The 19,406-nt window shown below is 53.6% G+C and overlaps 1 protein-coding gene across 1 annotated transcript in view; it reads right to left on the bottom strand.

Moving 5' to 3' along the window:
* Window positions 1-19,406, bottom strand: part of SHANK2 (SH3 and multiple ankyrin repeat domains 2) — a 453,317-nt gene that overhangs the window by 421,921 nt on the left and 11,990 nt on the right. Inside the window, exons 2-3 of the mRNA XM_060160929.1 lie at window positions 6,739-6,942; window positions 1,825-1,896 (exon numbers count right to left, since the gene is read on the bottom strand). Coding sequence (XP_060016912.1) covers window positions 1,825-1,896; window positions 6,739-6,942 — 276 coding nt within the window. The remainder of the gene's footprint in view (window positions 1-1,824; window positions 1,897-6,738; window positions 6,943-19,406) is intronic.

The following is a 19,406-nucleotide window of genomic DNA, read 5'->3' as shown; positions in this document are numbered from 1 at the left end:
CCCGGGGCCAAGCCCGGAGCCCAGCACATGGCAAACGCAATTGGCCTGTCCTGGATGAATGTTCTAGAAATCCCCCACCGACCTCTGTGCTTGCCGAGAGCCACAGGATGTTCCTTCACTTTCAAAAGGATGAGCCGCCTGAACCACTTTGAAAAACTACGCTTTCCAGGGTGCAGCCCAGGTCTTCTGACTCCATCCTCTTTCGAGCGAGGCCCGAGGATTGGTATTTGTGTTTCCTAATCTCTAACGCAGTGGCTCCTATGGACAGCAGAAGGGCACTGCTCACTCAGCTTAACCCACTCGTGGCTAATCCCGTGACCTGCAGGTGGACACATGGATGCTTGGGTCACCGAGCGATTCAAGGTGAGGGAGTCAGTCACTCCTCGTGAGACCAAAATGACCAGGGGCTCAACACTGACCAGGTACCCAGACTCATCTGCAAGGAAAATAATAATTTTCTGTCCATCTAGCAGATAGCCTGGGCTATTTGATGGTAATCACAGCATCTGAGATGCCTCTGTCAGATGAATCTAATGCTCTCACTGGCCCAGTTTTCCACCCGCACTCCACACCCCTCCCCAGTCACCCTGAAACCAACCCCTGGACCCTTCAGCCCACGGATCTCCACCTGGATGCTTTCTGTACATTCTGGGACTAAACACTAACACATGCTCAAGGACACAGGATACTCTTGGTTTCACTGAACACCTTCATTGCTACTTACTAATCGACATTATTTTAAATGCACAGACACATTTTCATGTACACATCAGAGAGTCATCAAAAGAACCCGAAGTGCCCAGACTTGGAATCTAAATACCCCTGTGTGGGCAGATTCCAGGGCTGGGCAGGGGGAGTGCAAGAGCAACCTGACCGTCTTGTGCCTAGAAAAGCCGTCAGTACTCAAAGGATGGTGGGGACAGCGCCAGAGGGAGGAGAGCCAGGCAGAAGGGCCACCGGCCACATCCGGACAACTTGGGCACAAAAATAAATAATGAGGATGGCATATTATAACCCACTGAACACGATGAAAATCCACAGGTCCATCCTGATATGAATGGGGGGATGAAACAAAAGCAAGGGGACCCCAGAGGTTGGGGATGCTCTCTGTGGACTCACGGCTGCAGGTGAGCTCACCTGGGCAGATCAGGGCTGGTTTAAGTAAGCTGAACGGGCACCCGTCCTGACTCTGGCTCTCCCTGTGCTCTGCAGGGAATGCTCCAGGCTCTCCGGGGAGGGGCCGGACCTGGAGGAGGGCATCTGAGAGCATCCTTGGGTATCACACATCCTCCTCCGTGCTGAGCGAGGTGCCCACCGCACGCTCCAGCTCCTGCACGCCCTGGACAGGTACAGCATCCCTGACGGAGCGCAGGTGTGCCTGGAACACAGCCCACAGCTCGCTCCTTAACTCTCTCCTTCTCCCCTGCTTCCCTTGTGCGTCTTACCTCCATGCAGTTTATGTAAACAGCACCTTAATCACGAGAGTGGCGGCACCAGACACCTACTTCAGTGTGGTCCCCGGTTTCGGCAGTGAAGGCCCAGAGGGAACGGCCACCCGTCTTCCCAGAAACAGCCAGGAGGAGGTGAGTAGAAAGCAGGGCCCCAATCTCCACTCTCAGGGATATTAGTTCCCTTACGTGCAGGCATCGACTGCGTTTGCATCACACGGGAGGAGACGATGGTGGTGTTTAACAGGGCTCTGGCGGCAGCAGGGGCCTCAGCGTCTCACAGGAAGGAGAACCCTCTGCCCAAGAGCTCCCCCGATCTCTGAGATGATGACGCAGAAACGAACACCAAGGCTCGACACAACCAGTCCTCGCTTACCTTCGTGTGCAGCTTGGCCAACTGTTTCTCATCCAGATTGGATTGTCTATACACCCGCTTCTTGTAGCGAAACTGACACAAACAGGAAAAAAAGAAAACCAGGTAAATATTTCACGCAGCCGTTCAGAGGAAACACCTGCCTTGTCCGTGGGTATTTCACCCGGGGCGGGGGCTCCCTAGCAAACCCTTCTGTGTTAAATAAACTACTTGCGTTCGCAGCACAGAGCCTACAACACCGTAAGGGTAACTTCTGCAGAGATGCTGCCGCCGTTTTGGCTGGAAAGTCACAAAAAGAAATGAGAGCAACCCAGACTCAGGAGCTGATGTGCTCTGCTCTCCTCTGCATCGTCAGCATGGCAGCAAATCAGGACCCGCTTCTCACGTGGGCTCTGTCTTCGACATCGTCAACCTTTATTAAACACACTCAAGAAAAGCCCCAGCCTGGCAAAGCCACCTGCCCTCAGCCCACAACCTCTGCCTGGGACTCTGGGGCTCAGACTCACTCCTTCAAATGGCACGGCACCTCCTCTAACCTGGCAGAGACGTCATGGAAACAGAGGGGCTTGCTGAGTAAGTCTACCTTGCTCAGGTAGAGTGATGGCGCCCGGGAGGGTGCACTGGGGCCGCAGGCTGCTTCCGAATCCCCAGCGCCTTTCACCCGATGCCCTGTTCCTTCTCCTGGGTGCCCTGGCTGCCTCTGTAGTACATGCAGTGTGGCGGGTTTGGGAAGGAGGCTGGCAGCTTGGGAGTCACTGGGACTCTGAGCTGAGACACAGCTCCAACTCCAGACCCCCCACTGCCCTAGGGTAACGGAAAGTGGGGTCCGGCTGCTCGCCGCTCAAAAGCCAATAAAGAGGCCAGGTTGGTGGAAAGGCGAGTTTGCCTTATGTTGATGCTGGCAGCCTGGAGGCAAGGGAGGGTGGACTCCCGTCCAAAGGCCAATGCCCCTCCACTGACAGTCAGTGGGCTAGAGCTTTTATAGACAGAGGGAGGGGGCTTCATGCAGACACAGCACGGTCAGCTCTGGCAGTCATCTTGAGATTGGTCATCGGTACTCTGACCAGCGGCATCTTGATTGCTTTAGGTCCTGTTAGCCTCAGTTCCAGGGTTGGTTTGTTCCCATTTCTTTGAGGCCAGTTCTCGGAACTGTGGCAGCTTATGTCCTGGCTACAGTCTGGTCATCATGCACTTAACTGCTTCCACCTGGTAGGGGTTTCAGTATCTGTAAGACAGCTCACAGGATACGGCTCAGAATATTATCTGGAGCCCTTGAGGAGGAACTAAAGGTCCTTGACTATGCTTAATGACTAAACTATTATTATTTGGTCTCCTTTGACTGTTTTCCTTTGTTTCTGCATTTTCTCACTTCTCTGATTAAACACATTCTTTTTTTTTTCTTGCGGTACGCGGGCCTCTCACTGTTGTGGTCTCTCCCGTTGCGGAGCACAGGCCCCAGACGCGCAGGCTCAGCGGCCATGGCTCACGGGCCCAGCCGCTCCGCGGCATGTGGGATCTTCCCGGACCGGGGCACGAACCCGTGTCCCATGCATCGGCAGGCGGACTCAACCACTGCGCCACCAGGGAAGCCCAAACATATTCTTTGATTAAAGTGTTTCCACAGACAAAAGGCAGGCGGAGGACACGGCGGGGAGGGAAGGCCCATAGGGTCCTGCTCCGTTTCGCTAGCAGCCGAGACTGGGCTGGACACCTGCCCCATCTCAGACTCTGTTTCCTTGTCTGTCGCACGGGGATCACAGAGCTCCCAGGGTGCCCCGAGGATTGAATGTGAGCTTCCTGGCACAGAGCCGGTGCTGGGCAGACGCTGTCTTACCCTTCCCTCCCCAGCTTCCCTTGATTCCCTCCCACTCCGAGGAGTTTAAAGAAGCACAGGCGTGACACAAAGGGTGCAGAGCAGGGGGTGACCTAACCCTGAAAGTCTCACCCCATGTGAAGTTTCCAGAGCGACCACCTTATCGTCTCCTCCCCTCCACTCCAAACAAAAGAGCAATCCCACAACAGACAAAATCCCTCAGTGCCACAGACCAAAACTTGATAATTTTTTTAGGTGCCGAAATAAACCAGTGAAATCAGAAAGTCCCGTGAAACGCAGGCCGCACCCAGTTCCTGGATCACGTGCACCGTCGCCAACGGTAAGCGTCCGCCTTCTCGAACTGACCTGGCAGGAGGAGACGCAGGCCGTTTTAGGACTCTAGCCCTCAGATTCTAGATTCAACCAGGAGAGCACATTCTGGGCACGGCCGTGAAACTCCCTATTGCTTATCTTCATGCGTCACGGCTCTGAGGCTTCAGAAACCACTGAGAGTGACGTGAGGGGATGTAACAGAGTTTGCTAACTTGACGGATCTGTAGGAATTCAAGTCCATGGGTGCTTTTTCAGTTATAAAAAGAAATATGCTGGGGTCGACAACATCTCTTGGCAGGAGGGGGACACATGGAGGAGGCACATGGAGGAGAATGTCTACTTCCACAGTCATAAATGTTTACGGCTTGTGGCTAGAGGGATGTAGGCTCAGAAACACACATCCTTTTCTTGCTCTTTTCTCTGTGTTTCATACGTAGCCAACCGTGTTTTACGGCCACGATCCAAGGCAAAGAGCTCAGATCCAGGCTGCCCCTGGCGGGTCCACCTCCAGGCCAGGCTCAGCCCCACACAGCGGACCACCTGGCAGGATGGTGGTCCAAGCAGAGGCACGAACACACGTGTAAGTGGCTCCTTCATGGCAATGAGAGCTGATGGCAAGAGCAGCTACAGCACCCACCAACGCAGGTGCTCGCCCATCCCCAGCCCTTATGCTAAGATCACTGTCCCAAGGAGTAGCTCACCCGAGCCTCACAGCCACCGAGAAGACGGTAGTAATGTTCCCCGATTTCAAAGCTGGGAATCTGAGGCTCAGAGAGGCTGTGGGGTGGCAGGTAGGGTCCCACAGTGACCAGGACTGGACCAAGTCCATCTGATGTCACAGACCACCCAGCCACATGGGGCAACGAATGCTCACGTGCTCGCCTCTCAGCCGCGGCTGCCATGAGTCCCTGGATGGGACAGCAGAAGGACACGCGTGCCGGCTGCCCTGAAAGGCAGGGCACAGCCCTGCCCAGGTCCCACCGGGCTCTCCCAGGCCTCCTCTTGTTCGGTTCTCGGGGGCTGGGGGACGGGCCCATGTCGCCTCCTCCAAGATGCTTTCCGATCAAGGGTAGGCTCCGGACTGCCTGTTCTTGCCCTGTTTTACTGTCTTTATAGAAATTATCAGCCCCCAAATGAGCTGTTTGTTTACTGTTCCTGGCCTGTCATCTACAGGATTGTAAGCTCCATCAGACCAGATTCTTGACTGTCCCATGCACGTGGGCCATGCCGAGAAAGGGGCAGGCTGTGAGCAGGCCCCTGACAAGGGGTTTTTCAATGGACGCCCAGTTCACAGGTGAGCAAACTGAGGCCAGAACAGGGAACCACTTGACTCCCCAAGGGCATCCCAGCTTTTCCTGACGGAAACCCTTCTCCTTGGTCCAACACATGTTGGGGGTCTCAGAACCTCAGCTTCAAAGTCACTGTCAGACCTGGGAATGTGCAGATGAGGGGCTGCCGTGGTCCAAGATGTCTCTGACTTCAGACCAACCCCCTTCGAGGGCCCAGATGCCACCCATGACGCCACCCTCACAGGCTCTCACTGTTGACTAAGCTGAAACGAATGCGATCACTTGATAATAATAGTGACGTGTGGGGTCACGGTAGAAACGACCACATTTCCACCTACTAGTGTCGCTGTCTTAATAATTGTGGGGCGGGGGAGGAGGGATAAACTGGGAGATTGGGATTGACATATACGCACTACTGTATATAAAACAGATAACCAACAAGGACCTACTGCACAGCACGGGGAACTCTACTCAATATTCTGTAATGACCTATATGGGAAATAAACCTGAAAAAGAGTGACTGTATGTAGACGGATAACTAATTCACTTTGCTGTGCACCTGAAACTAGCACAACATTGTAAATCAACTATGCGCCAATGAAAATTTTTTATTCGTTTTTATTGGAGTATAGTTGCTTAAAAATTAATTTAAAAATATACCATGTGGGGCTTCCCTGGTGGCACAGTGGTTGTGAGTCCGCCTGCCGATGCAGGGGACACGGGTTTGTGCCCCGGTCCGGGAAGATCCCACATGCCGCGGAGCGGCTGGGCCCGTGAGCCATGGCCGCTGAGCCTGCGCGTCCGGAGCCTGTGCTCCGCAACGGGAGAGGCCACAACAGTGAGAGGCCCGCGTACCGCAAAATAAATAAATAAATAAATAAATAAATAAATAAATAAATAAATAAAAATAAATAAAAATATACCATGTGGAAATACCATACGTAAACTCAGGGTGCAGCAAGCCCGGGCTCCCCAGGGCAGAGCCGGGGGACACACGTTCCGTGGATGTAAGGCTGCCGGGTGTATGCACCCACCACTTCACGAGGCAGCCCAAGAGCACGTGACTGGCCACAGCGGCTCAAAGAACCCACAGGTCATTCCCGGGAGTCATGCTTCTGACAACAGCTGGATGGCCACGGGTCACCCTGAGCCCAAGGGCGGGGTGTCGGGGGAGATTCAGGGAGGTAGAAGCAAACCCCATTCTGCGTCCCCAGGGCTCACAGCTCCAGGTGACGCAAGCCTGAGTCAGACCCATGGTCCGCTCACACCAAGATGTCCCTCCAACAAGTTCATCCAATCCACAGCAGGAGAACAAATGGCTAAAAATTGCACCCTGGTCCGCAAATCAGGACAATACCTGCTGCGACCTTGAGAATGCAATGTTTTGAGCTAAGAGTGATTTCCCAGTCCGAAGCAAATGTGGAACTGGGGCAAGGTCCTCCCTCCACCATCACGCCCAGGCTCTGAGGCGGTGACCAGTACCTCCAGGGAGGGGATGCCCCTGCCCGCGGGCTGCGGGTACGCGCGCAGAAGCCGTTCCTCGTCCAAGAACTTGCCGTCTCGCCCGTCGCTCGCCGGCTGGAACAGCCCGTAGTTCAGGACGTCCTTCAGGCTCTGGTTCAACGAGCACAGAATCCGCTGCTTCGCAACCCACACCGTCGCATCGGGGTTAAATCGAATGCACTTCTGCGCGGAAGGACAGAGACCCCTGGTTAGTGATGCAGGATGCCACCCCGGCACGTGGTCAGAGATGCCAAAGGCGCTTCCATTCCACCCCGAGAGCTCCTCTGAGCTCTGGACCCCCTGGCTTTTCTGGATGAAAAATACGACCTTCTTGTCGCTTCGGTAAATATAAAAGGGGAAAAGCTCAGATCGACTCACTGATTCTGCGGCCTCAGCTCTCACCATTGGCTCCAATCTCTGGGACCAGCCGTGTTTGCTGGTCATCACTCCCCACCACCTATTGCCCTGGGCACTCTCACTCTCACTTGTACGGAGCTTCTCAAACCTCCCTGCTTGTTAAACACAGACTTGACCCGCACCCCCTCCAAGCAGAGTGTCTGAGCCAGCGGGTCTGGGTCGGGCCCCAGAAGCTGCATTTCTCACAAGTTTCGAGGTGCTGCTGTAGCTGGTCTCGGAAACAGACTGAGGACGACGGCGCGAGTGAATTACGGTGTGGCTTCGTCTTTACCCCGATCGCTCTCTCTTGGCATCTCAGGCCCAGGTGCACGTCTCCTCTCGTAACCTCACTGATGGGAAAGCCCAGGGCACAAGCGCCCCACCCCCCTGACTCTGAACGTAACAGCTGCAAAAACACTGACACCGCCCCTCCCAAACCATAAAGAACGGCAATTATGAAGAATGATTTGATTTAGAAATCGTATCAGTTGCCGTGAAAGTTAATCTTTGAAGAAGTTAAATAGTACAGACGGTTCCTGCAAACCAACCACGAACACTTTTCAAGAACAGAGCGAAGACGCTAAGAACCAGAACGACACGACTTGGTCACGTTCCCAGGTCCCTTCAGTGAGACCTGCCAACAAACCAGGAAAACAGACGTTAGGCCAAATCCGCTTCTGACCATCACTTCTAATTTTTACTGAATTAAAATTATATTCACTGCACGGCCATCGGCAGGGGCTCAAAAACGTGCTTAATCACTGTAAACGCGTTCAGAAACGACCAAGTCTGACTGCGTACGAGGCTGGAACCAACTCTCTGCAGGAGGATTGCTCGCCCAAGGATGCAAAAGGCCCTACTATCTCCCTGACCCTCTGCCTCGGGAGAGCTCCTCCCTGCTGGGTAAGAGGATACCCCTGCTCTCGACAACAGGTCGGTTGAGCAGGCAGCCCGGAATCCCACTGCCGGGAAACCTGACCCCACGGGCATGAATGTGCCGTCTGTCCCTCTCCGATGGCAAAGACTGAATTCAAGAGTAAGGCTCAGAGCTCCTCTCGGGGCTGCGAGGCTGGGGGGGGGCCGATCGCTCGCTTCAGTGACTGCCGGCTGCACCCCTGCCATCTTCGGCTGAATGAGAAGACTGTCTGGGAACTCCCAACACAACAGCGGAGCTGTATCAGAGGTGACCAAGTAGGGCCGTGGATATCGCGCCAGTTCCTGCTTTGAGAATCATTGTCGGCCTCTGGTTCCAGCTCCGTGGACGCGCGAACTCAAGTTCCCTTAGAGGCCAGCATCCAAAGCGGGCCTGAGGCTCCCTCCCTGCGGCCGGCAGAAAGGATCCTGCCAGCAAGTGGGCGCTGAGCAGAGCACAGCCTGAAAGCCATCCCCCAGAGGATCTGTGTGGCGACTGTGGATGATCCCAGAGACTGGTGTCCACGGCCACTTAGGGGGCAGGGCTGGGGACGCTGAGTCGCGACAGGCCAGCCCAGCACAACGAAGAATGTCCTGCTCCAAAAAAAACGCCAAGAGGGCGCCACTGAGAAACCGCTCTAGAAGCAGCAGGAGCTCGGAGGCCAGAAAGGCTTGGATTTCCAGCCCAACTGCATACACTAACCTTGGGATCCTGGGCAAATTTACCAACCCAGTGGTCCCCCTGTTTCTGTGATGAAAACCATGGTAACTGCATAACTTGCAGGGCAGTTGTAAGAAGCAGACGGAACATATATAATACATGTCATTATGGGTTGAATTGTGTCCCCGCAAAAGATAAGGGTTCCTGCCCCTTAAGGAGCTCAAAGCCTAGTGGGGTGTGATGACGGTGGTGGTGTTGATGGTGTTTATGGTGATGGTGATGATGGGGTGGTGTTGATGGTGGCGATAGTGAACATAATGGTGATGACAGTGAACATGATGATGGCACAGTCGTGGCTGACAGGTATTGACTCCTAAATGCCAGAAGTTGTGCTAACGACATTTACCTTCAACACAACCACGAGTGGAGAGTCTTATTATTATTATAATCATTATTATTGATATAGTGTGATTATTATATCAATAACTATAATTAATATATAATTATATGTTAAAATACAATGCGATAACAATTATTACTATTCCCATTTTCCAGATGAGGAAGTTGAGCCTCCGAGACTCACGTAACTACCCCAAGGTCGCGTGTCTAGAAAATGGTGGAGGTTCGATCCGAACCCAAGCTGTATCGGCCCGGCTCCGAAGTCCTCGCTACTTAACTGACACGTCATTTCCTCTCTGTGCCCGCGGCACCTCAGTGCGGACAAATCATAAAATATCTATCAGACGTCTAGTCACTGAGAAAACGGAAGAGAATACTTAGTTCAGGTCCTCTGTGGACCAGGGACATACCGCCTTTGTTCAGATTTTCCAATGACCTGTCAATTTGCCCCAATGTTAAATGTTGACAGTTACAAGGGAGAAGCAGTTTCACCTCCATAGCAAGGGACTCTATTTGGGAGATGCTAAATAACTTTTTTCAAAGAAGGAAAGGCTACGCTCTGAGATACTCTGAAAAATAGACAACGTCACAGGTCTCAAGGCATGTGGTGCTGTGCAGATTAGCCGCGGACGTGTCTCCCAGAAAAAGCAGGGGAGCGCCACGGACGTGGTGTCCTTTCTTCTACTTAACAGCTGGGCTTCGGGGAGGATGGACAAAAGAAAACCCCCGAAGAACAACAAAGCACTTCAAACAAAGATTTTCACCCTGGTGTGAATTCACAAGACTAACAAGATTTTGGAACAGGCTCCTCGGCCAGCAATGGTGACAGTGGTGGACGGGTGGCAGGACCCTGGACACAAAGGAAGGTGCTGACCATGAGCCCAGGTTCACCGAGCAGGGAGACGCAGGGACCTGGACGCCAGCTGACAGGTGAGTGGCTACAGCCTGGGCTAAGTGATGACACCAACCTAACAACTCAGCCCCCAAACAGACGCCCCATCGCCCCTCCCTGCCCCTCCCCTCCTGCTCCCCGATCTCAGCGGCTGCCCCTCCTCCCATGCCACAAACCCAGGAGGACCTCTTGACTCCATCCTGTCCCGCAGCTTCTGGACTGGTCTGCATTAATCCATGACCTCGGGTGTGTGAGTCCTCATCTGTCCCACCTCCACTTTCTCACCAGGTCACTCCAGCGGCCACTGCACTGAGCTCACCCCATGTCCCTCGGGCGACTCCCTGAGCGGCCGCCAGGGTCCCCTCTCAAGCCAATAACTCCCCACATCCTGCCTGTCGGTACCACCTCTGCCCTGGCCCCAACCCCACACACGTGTGCACTGGCGCACGCACACGCACACGCACATAAAAACACACACACACAAACGCACACACACTCCAGCAATGCGCGGCAGTCCTCGGGAAAGCCAGGCCACGTGTGCCCCAGCCTCCAGCACCTGTGCACCTGTGCTTCCAGCTGGCCGTCCCCTCCCCACCTCGTCTACCAGCTGAAACTGCACTCACACCTCCCGCAGGGTCAGGGACTCACCCTCTCTCTGGTCTCCCAGCTGAGCTGACCGCTGGGCTCCCCGAGTTGAACCCACAGCCCACGGACCATTCAAGCTAATCTGGCTGCCCCCTGCTCCCTCCTGTCCAGCCTGCAGGTCACAGCCTCTCCGTCCCACATTTCTTGTCTCCTGGGAGGTGGGACACGCATGTATTCCTCCTCCCTCTCTCCTGACACGCAGGTAGGAGTCGGTACCTGTCACTCACTGATCTCCTGCTGCAAGAGCCCAAATGCCAGGACACCCAGATGCATCTCAAGGCCGCCCGGTGGGTCTGGCTGAGCTGAGTGGCTTAAGACACAGAACACTTGCGAGAGAACGTAAGGGCATCTCCAAGACCCACATCAGAGTGCTTCTCGCTTACGTCCTGACAAGCATAGCGCGCAACACGGGATCTGCGTGGTTTGGAAATGGGAGGCGCAGAGACGTGCACACTCTAACAGAGAGAGAAGGGGTTGTGACCGGCATCAGCCGGATGACAGGAGGGCAGCCGGCATCCAGGAAGCTCCGAGGACGCCCGCAGGCCAGCCTCAGCATCCTCCAGAGGGAGGCACGTCCAAGCCCAGGTAACATCTACGTCCTCCTCCAAGATGCACCCATTCGCATCCCCCACCCTCTCCCTCTCCCGGCTCCTGGCACCACCGGCATTCGGCTGGCGAGAGCGCCCCCTGGCCCTCCGAGCTGCTGCGTGACGACAGGGTTTATGTCCTGTTCTTGCCACAACCATACCCGATGTCCGTGCAGCTCAGTGGATGTCACTGGAACTGAACTGCACTGAACACAGAGTTCCATACGTGGGTGACAGAACCCAGCAGGAAAGCAAGGTCCCCACGGGATCAGGAAGAGGATGGTGGGAGCTACCATTTCTCGGGGCCCCGCGTTGCACCAAGTGCACCGAGACCTCATCAGCTCCTTGAACGACCCAAAAATCCTGAGAGGAGAGACACACCACCAAAGTGGGCAGAGCCGCGGTTGGCGTGTGGTCAACACGCACGAAACTCTGGCCCTTCCGCTGGTAGAGCTCACGGTCAAACTGAAATCTACAGTGAAGAGAGTGAGAGAAATCCTACATGGCCAACGTGAGCTGTAGCTATTCTGCAAGACATGAGGCTAAACCTGAAATACCTGGACTCGAGGGGAGGCACCCTGGCCCTGGAGACAGAGAGAGGCAGGCGCCCAGCCTGGGGGAACCAGGCAAGACCCTGGATCTGTGTGTATGAGTCAGCTTGGGCCACTGTAACAAAACACCACAGCCGGGGCGCTTAAACAACAGACATGTACTGTCTCCAGTCCTGGAGGCTAGAATCCGAGATCCAGGTGTGGGCAGGGCTGGGTCCTCCTGAGGCCTCTCTCCTCGGCGTGTAGATGGCCGTCTTCTCCCTGTGTCCTCGCGGGGTCGTCCCTCTGTGTGTGTCTGTGTCCTGACCTCCTCTTCTTATAAGGACACCAAGTCCTATGGGATTAGGGCCCCACCCCAGTGACCTCGTTTCACCTTATCCATCTCTTTAAAGATCCTCCTCTCCAAATACAGTCACCTTCTGAGGTGTTGGGCGTCAGGACTCCAACATATGAATTTTACGGGGACACAAGGCAGCCCATCACACTGTGACCACGGCCAAGCCTCTGCCACACACAGAGGGCCACACTGGGCCGTGTCTGTGTGGCCAACTAGCTCACAGGATCCACAGAGGGTCACACAACCTGGTGCTTTGGGGTCACGTGTATCTACCGGAGGGGCTGGCCCGTGGGGCAGAAGCAGGCAGAAGTTGGACAGGCTGTTCTGATTCACAAAAACACGGCAAGAGAATTCTATGTAAGAGAGTAAATTGCTCTCCAAATCTGTCCTGGGCCCTGCAAAACAGAAATGATGACAATGGTTGTTTTGTAAGATGTCAGAAGGGTAAGACGTGTCTAGACAAAGCTTGAGGAATGGTAAATATTACACTGTGTAAAATGTCTGTTGTTACAGTGAGCTGTCTGGAGGCCAAGGGAAGAAGCAGCAACACGGGTTGGATTACACCATCTATTCGGATCACCTCCCCCGCCACAGCTGCTCACTCATGATCCTCAGGTGAGACTTAAGTCCAGCTCACTCTTGACTTCCTCCCAGAAAAGGCGAGAAGAACGAGGGGGTGGCCTGACAAAGCATTCAGGGGTCGTGGTGCCGAGGGAGCCCCCTGCATCACCCCCGTTCACCTGTTCAGGATACAGAGCTGGAAACACGGACCCCAGTGCATTCAGGAGGAACGCAAGATATCCTGAAAGAAATCCCAGTTTCTGAGCACATCATTCATTGCAAAAGAAGCACATTTCACACCATCCTCAATTCTTTCGGGATGCATTTCAAAGGCCCTTGATACACAGAACCTGCCAGGGGTCATTTAAAGGTGCATCGAGGGGCGGCTGGCCTCTAACGGCTGTTCACGCGCCATCTGCGGACCCGCCAACCTCTGCCCCCCAGGACTGTGAGGGGGTGGTTTCCGCATGCAATCGTCCAAATGAAACAATGCTTTTTGCCGCGGACAAACACCACCAGGCTGCACCTGGTGCAGCAACATGGAGACGCTGGCGCGGGTAACACACGAAAGGATGTATGTGGAACAGGGGAGACAGTGGGTGACTGTGACCGAGAAGGACAGCCTGGCCCAAGGAAGCTGATGGTCAGGAACCACACGAGTGCTTCTGAAGGTTTAAACGCTAAAGGCCAAAGTGGCTGTGGATTAGGGTTAGGGTTTTTCCAGTCGGAATAACATTTTCCAAAGAATAAATGCTTGACAGCAGCCCCGGATGCTTTGGTGAAGTGGTGGGCGGACCGTGCATCCTGGTGACCTTTAAGGGGCCAGCTAGTGGTCCTCTGTGGCTGTCAAGGCCATAGTCACTGAGAGGCACTAGTTGGGCTCTGTCAGAGACTCACACCCTCCCTGGAGGTGAGCTCACTTTCCTCTGTTGGTCCCCACGATTTCAGGCAGGCTCAGAGCAAAGCAGAGGATATGATGCTGGCTAAAGAGGTCCTCCTAGAAGCAGTAAGTGGAGGTGGGTAAGGGCAGGCGGGGGAGAATTAAATCGTCCTGACCGCAGACACAAAGCACTCACTGTGCGCCCGCCAGCCCAGCAAAGAGAGTACGTCAAACGCACCCTCTTCTCCTTAGGTTCTCCTGGAGGAGGTACGAGCAGCCCCAAGCCCAACGAGGAACGCCGTAAACCCTAGGAACTGCTCCCCACGTCACACAGCTGCCAGAGGCGGGTCTGGAATGAATGGACCAGAGGGCTGATGAGTCTCAACGTGGTCCCACTGCACAGGATGGAGCCGCAAATCGGGAGGGTTCACCAGGCGGGGCCACGAAGTGGATTCCAGGCAGAGGAAGGGAGACAGGGGAGGCGTGGCCACATCACATGGGGACAGATGCTGTGCGGACCGAGTGGAATTAAGAGCTCCTGTCTGTCCGCCCAGAAAGGAGGGCTGTGGGCAGAACGGTCAGAACCGGGAGGGAAGGAGCCACGGAAACGCAACCACAGAGCAAAGGTGCTAGAGAAGAGCCTCACCCTTGGCGCTAATGCAGAAAATTAACTTCTGATGACCCGTGCCCTCTTATGGCCACTTTCTGGATCATTTTATCAGCCCGGGACATCAGGGAAGGAGGAGAGCTCTGCTCTTCCCCAGGGTGACCTTTGCACCACAATATTCTCACCACACTGTGGGGTTTACAAAGCTTTTGACAGAATGTGTAATAATTCCAGCCCCAGGCATTCGTTTCTCGACAGGATTTAAGTGGGTTTTGACAGCAAGCTTAAACAGAAGAGCACACCAAGCCAGACGTGTGTCGCTTGGGCCACTGAGACCGCGTGAGCCGGCCTGACCACTCTCGTGTACAGAGCGCTAGTCTCACAGCTAACAGGGAGACGCAGCACGGAACCCTTACAGCACACAGAGCTGGGGCTGGTTAAATAGGCTTTTTGCTTCTTCATGATACGTATGAAGATAAAGCTCCTCTCCGCCTTTGGCAAGCTGCCCCGTGCCATGAATGGTAACCAGCGCACTCGGGGCCTGACTTTCTCGCGGGCCTTTCACAGGAGGGCCCTAGAGCTTTCCCACGACCCAGCAATCCCACTACCGGGCATATACCCTGAGAAAACCATAATTCAAAAAGAGTCATGTACCAAAGTGTTCACTGCAGCACTATTTACAATAGCCAGGACATGGAAGCAACCTAAGTGTCCATCATCGGATGAATGGATAAAGAAGATGTGGCACATATATGCAATGGCATATTACTCAGCCATGAAAAGGAATGAAACCGAGCTATTTGTAGTGAGGTGGATGGACCTAGAGACTGTCATACAGAGTGAAGTAAGTCAGAAATAGAAAAACAAATACCGTATGCTAACATATATATGGAATTTAAGAAAAAAATGTCATAAAGAACCTATGGGTAAGACAGGAATAAAGATGCAGACCTACTAGAGAATGGACTTGAGGATATGGGGAGGGGGAAGGGTGAGCTGTGACAGGGCGAGAGAGAGGCATAGACATATATACACTACCAAACGTAACGTAGATAGCTAGTGGGAAGCAGCCGCATAGCACAGGGAGATCAGCTCGGTGCTTTGTGACCACCTAGAGGGGTGGGATAGGGAGGGTGGGAGGGGGGGGAGACGCAAGAGGGAAGAGATATGGGAACATACGTATATGTATAACTGATTCACTTTGTTATAAAGCAGAAACTGACACACTATTGTAAAGCAATTACACTCTAATAATGATGTTAAAATTAATTAATTTTTTTTAAAATATGAGGGGCTTCCCTGGTGGCGCAGTGTTGGGAGTCCACCTGCTGATGCAGGGGACACGGGTTCGTGCCCCGGTCCGGGAGGATCCCACATGCCGCGGAGCGGCTGGGCCCGTGAGCCATGGCCTCTGAGCCTGCGCGTCCGGAGCCTGTGCTCTGCAACGGGAGAGGCCACAGCAGTGAGAGGCCCGCGTACCGCAAAAATAAATAAATAAATAAATAAATAAATGAAATAATGACCTTGCTTTGCCAAAAAAACAATAAGGACAATGACGCTGATTATCACCACATCACAGAGAAAATGGAGGCAGAGGGGAGTCAAAGGGTGTGGGGAGGTGGGCGCTCTCTGGCTTTACCAAGCAATGAATGAAACCACAAGATGACAAGGTTCCGTGCTTTTACCCCCTCAACGTGATCCAGATGCGTATGACAAAGGACATAACACAGCTGCTGAAAGCACAGAGCAAAGATCCCAAAAAATATTCTGTAATGCCAAAAGGCAGATGGATGGATGGGTGGATGGATGGATGGATGGATGGATGGATGAGTGGGTGGATGGATGGATGGATGGATGGATGGATGAGTGGGTGGATGGATGGGTGGATGGATGGATGGATGGATGGATGGATGGATGGATGAGTGGATGGGTGGATGGGTGGATGGATGGATGGGTGGATGGGTGGATGGATGGATGGATGGGTGGATGGATGGATGGATGGATGGATGAGTGGGTGGATGGATGGGTGGATGGATGGATGGATGGATGGATGGATGAGTGGATGGGTGGATGGATGGGTGGATGGGTGGATAGATGGATGGATGGGTGGATGGATGGATGGGTGGATGGATGGATGGATGGGTGGATGAGTGGGTGGATGGATGGGTGGATGGATGGATGGATGGATGGATGAGTGGATGGGTGGATGGATGGATGGGTGGATGGGTGGATGGATGGATGGATGGGTGGATGGATGGATGGATGGATGGGTGGATGGATGGATGGATGGATGGATGAGTGGGTGGATGGATGGGTGGGTGGATGGATGGATGGATGGATGGATGGATGAGTGGATGGGTGGATGGATGGATGGGTGGATGGGTGGATGGATGGATGGATGGGTGGATGGGTGGATGGATGGATGGATGGATGGATGAGTGGGTGGATGGATGGGTGGATGGATGGATGGATGGATGGATGGATGGATGGATGAGTGGATGGGTGGATGGATGGGTGGATGGATGGGTGGATGGGTGGATGGGTGGATGGATGGATGGATGGGTGGATGGATGGATGGGTGGATGGATGGATGGATGAGTGGGTGGATGGATGGGTGGATGGATGGATGGATGGATGGATGGATGAGTGGGTGGATGGATGGGTGGATGGATGGATGGATGGATGGATGGATGAGTGGATGGGTGGATGGATGGATGGATGGGTGGATGGGTGGATGGGTGGATGGATGGATGGATGGGTGGATGGATGGATGGGTGGATGGATGGATGGATGGATGGATGAGTGGGTGGATGGATGGGTGGATGGATGGATGGATGGATGGATGGGTGGATGAGTGGATGGGTGGGTGGATGGATGGATGGGTGGATGGGTGGATGGATGGATGGATGGGTGGATGGATGGATGGATGGATGGATGAGTGGGTGGATGAGTGGGTGGATGGATGGGTGGATGGATGGATGGATGGATGGATGGATGGATGGATGGATGGATGAGTGGATGGGTGGATGGATGGATGGATGGATGGGTGGATGGGTGGATGGGTGGATGGGTGGGTGGGTGGGTGGGTGGGTGGGTGGGTGGGTGGGTGGGTGGGTGGATGGGTGCATGGGTGGATGGGTGCATGGGTGGATGGATGGATGGATGGATGGATGGATGGATGGATGGATGAGTGGGTGGATGGGTGGATGGATGGATGGATGGATGGATGGGTGGATGGGTGGATGGGTGGATGGATGGATGGATGGGTGGATGGGTGGATGGGTGGATGGGTGGATGGGTGGATGGGTGGATGGATGGATGGGTGGATGGGTGGGTGGGTGGATGGGTGGATGGGTGGGTGGATGGGTGGATGGGTGGATGGGTGGGTGGGTGGGTGGGTGGGTGGATGGGTGGGTGGGTGGGTGGGTGGGTGGATGGGTGCATGGGTGGATGGGTGCATGGGTGGATGGATGGATGGATGGATGGGTGGATGGATGGGTGGGTGGATGGATGGATGGATGGATGGATGGATGAGTGGATGGATGGATGGATGGGTGGATGGGTGGATGGGTGGATGGGTGGATGGGTGGATGGGTGGATGGATGGATGGATGGATGGATGGATGGATGGATGGGTGGGTGGGTGGATGGGTGGATGGGTGGATGGGTGGATGGGTGGATGGGTGGATGGGTGGATGGGTGGATGGATGGATGGATGGGTGGATGGGTGGATGGATGGATGGATGGGTGGATGGGTGGGTGGATGGATGGATGGATGGATGGATGGATGGATGAGTGGATGGATGGATGGATGAGTGGATGGATGGATGGATGGATGAGTGGATGGATGGATGGATGGATGGATGAGTGGATGGATGGATGGATGGATGGATGGATGGATGGATGGATGGATGGATGTGTGGGTGGATGGATGGGTGGGTGGATGGATGGATGGATGGATGAGTGGATGGATGGATGAGTGGATGGATGGATGGGTGGATGGATGGATGAGTGGATACGTAAAATAAATAAAGACAAATCTTAAAAATATAGCACCAAGTGGAAAACGTAAGTTATAAATGACATGCCCAGTGTGATACCAGGTATATATATATATCCATTTTTACACAATAACACAACAGTATATAGAGATCACTGATACATAAAAAAAGAGGAAAAGGGACGAGAGGAATTCACAGTGAATCATGGCAGTGTCTGCCTCTGAGCAGAGGGGCCTGGGCAGGAGGGTGAGGGAGACTTGAGCTGTATCAGAAACATTTTAACCCTGTGATTGAAAAAAGACAAAATGTTAACCACTGTCAATTCTACATAAAACAATAAAGCTGGTATGTATGATATTATTCTTTGTATTTTTCCTATATTTCAAATTTTCTCTCAATGAACAGAAGATACACCGATCTGGAACCTAAGGCATTCCGCGGCCCCTTGGGGGCTTCCCTGGCTGAACTGGAGTCGGCCCTGGGCCACACTCCACCGCCATAAACCAAGTTCCCGAAGGAAGAACATTGTCGCCGTTATCACCTTCTGCCCATTGAGTCCTCGTCGATGACTTTTTTAGGGCAGAAGATGTACTCAAGTCAGGGTCATGTACAACTAATTTTCTAATCAAGTCTAAAATCCCAAACAAGTTTCCCTGTGGTCAGCAAACAAGCAGGCGAGAAAGGAAAATCTGGGACAGGAAAATCTGAAAACAAAATGGCAGAACAAAAGACGAAAGAACATTTTGATGCAAGAGTTTCTCACCTCTGGGTTGCCTGGGCTACTGGGTGACCCGTGAGGCCATTTAATGGAGACATTTATAAGGCACCAATGGGATAAGCGTTGTTTTCAGGGGAAGACCTAGGGGGATGGGCTTGCCTCCAACAGGAGAAGCTGACGACAAGAGTGAGTAGATATGAGCTGCCTCCCAGGCCACACATCACCTGATCCCGCTGACGTGGAACGTCCACAACAGGCAGATCCATCGAGACAGAGAGCAGATAGTGGTCGCCAGGGACTGGGGGAGGGGTATGGGGACGCCTGCTAACAGGTACGGGGTTTCCTTCTGGGGTGATGAAATGTTCTGAGATTGACTGCGGTGGTGGGTACCCTCACCTGTGAATTTACTAAAATCCACTGAACTTTTTTTTTCTTAGATTCCATATATATGTGTTAGCTTACGGTATTTGTTTTTCTCTTTCTGACTTACTTCACTCTGAG

This window comes from Lagenorhynchus albirostris, chromosome 9 (assembly GCF_949774975.1).
Source record: "Lagenorhynchus albirostris chromosome 9, mLagAlb1.1, whole genome shotgun sequence".
Lineage (NCBI taxonomy): Eukaryota > Metazoa > Chordata > Mammalia > Artiodactyla > Delphinidae > Lagenorhynchus > Lagenorhynchus albirostris.
This window is presented reverse-complemented; position numbering and strand designations above follow the sequence as displayed.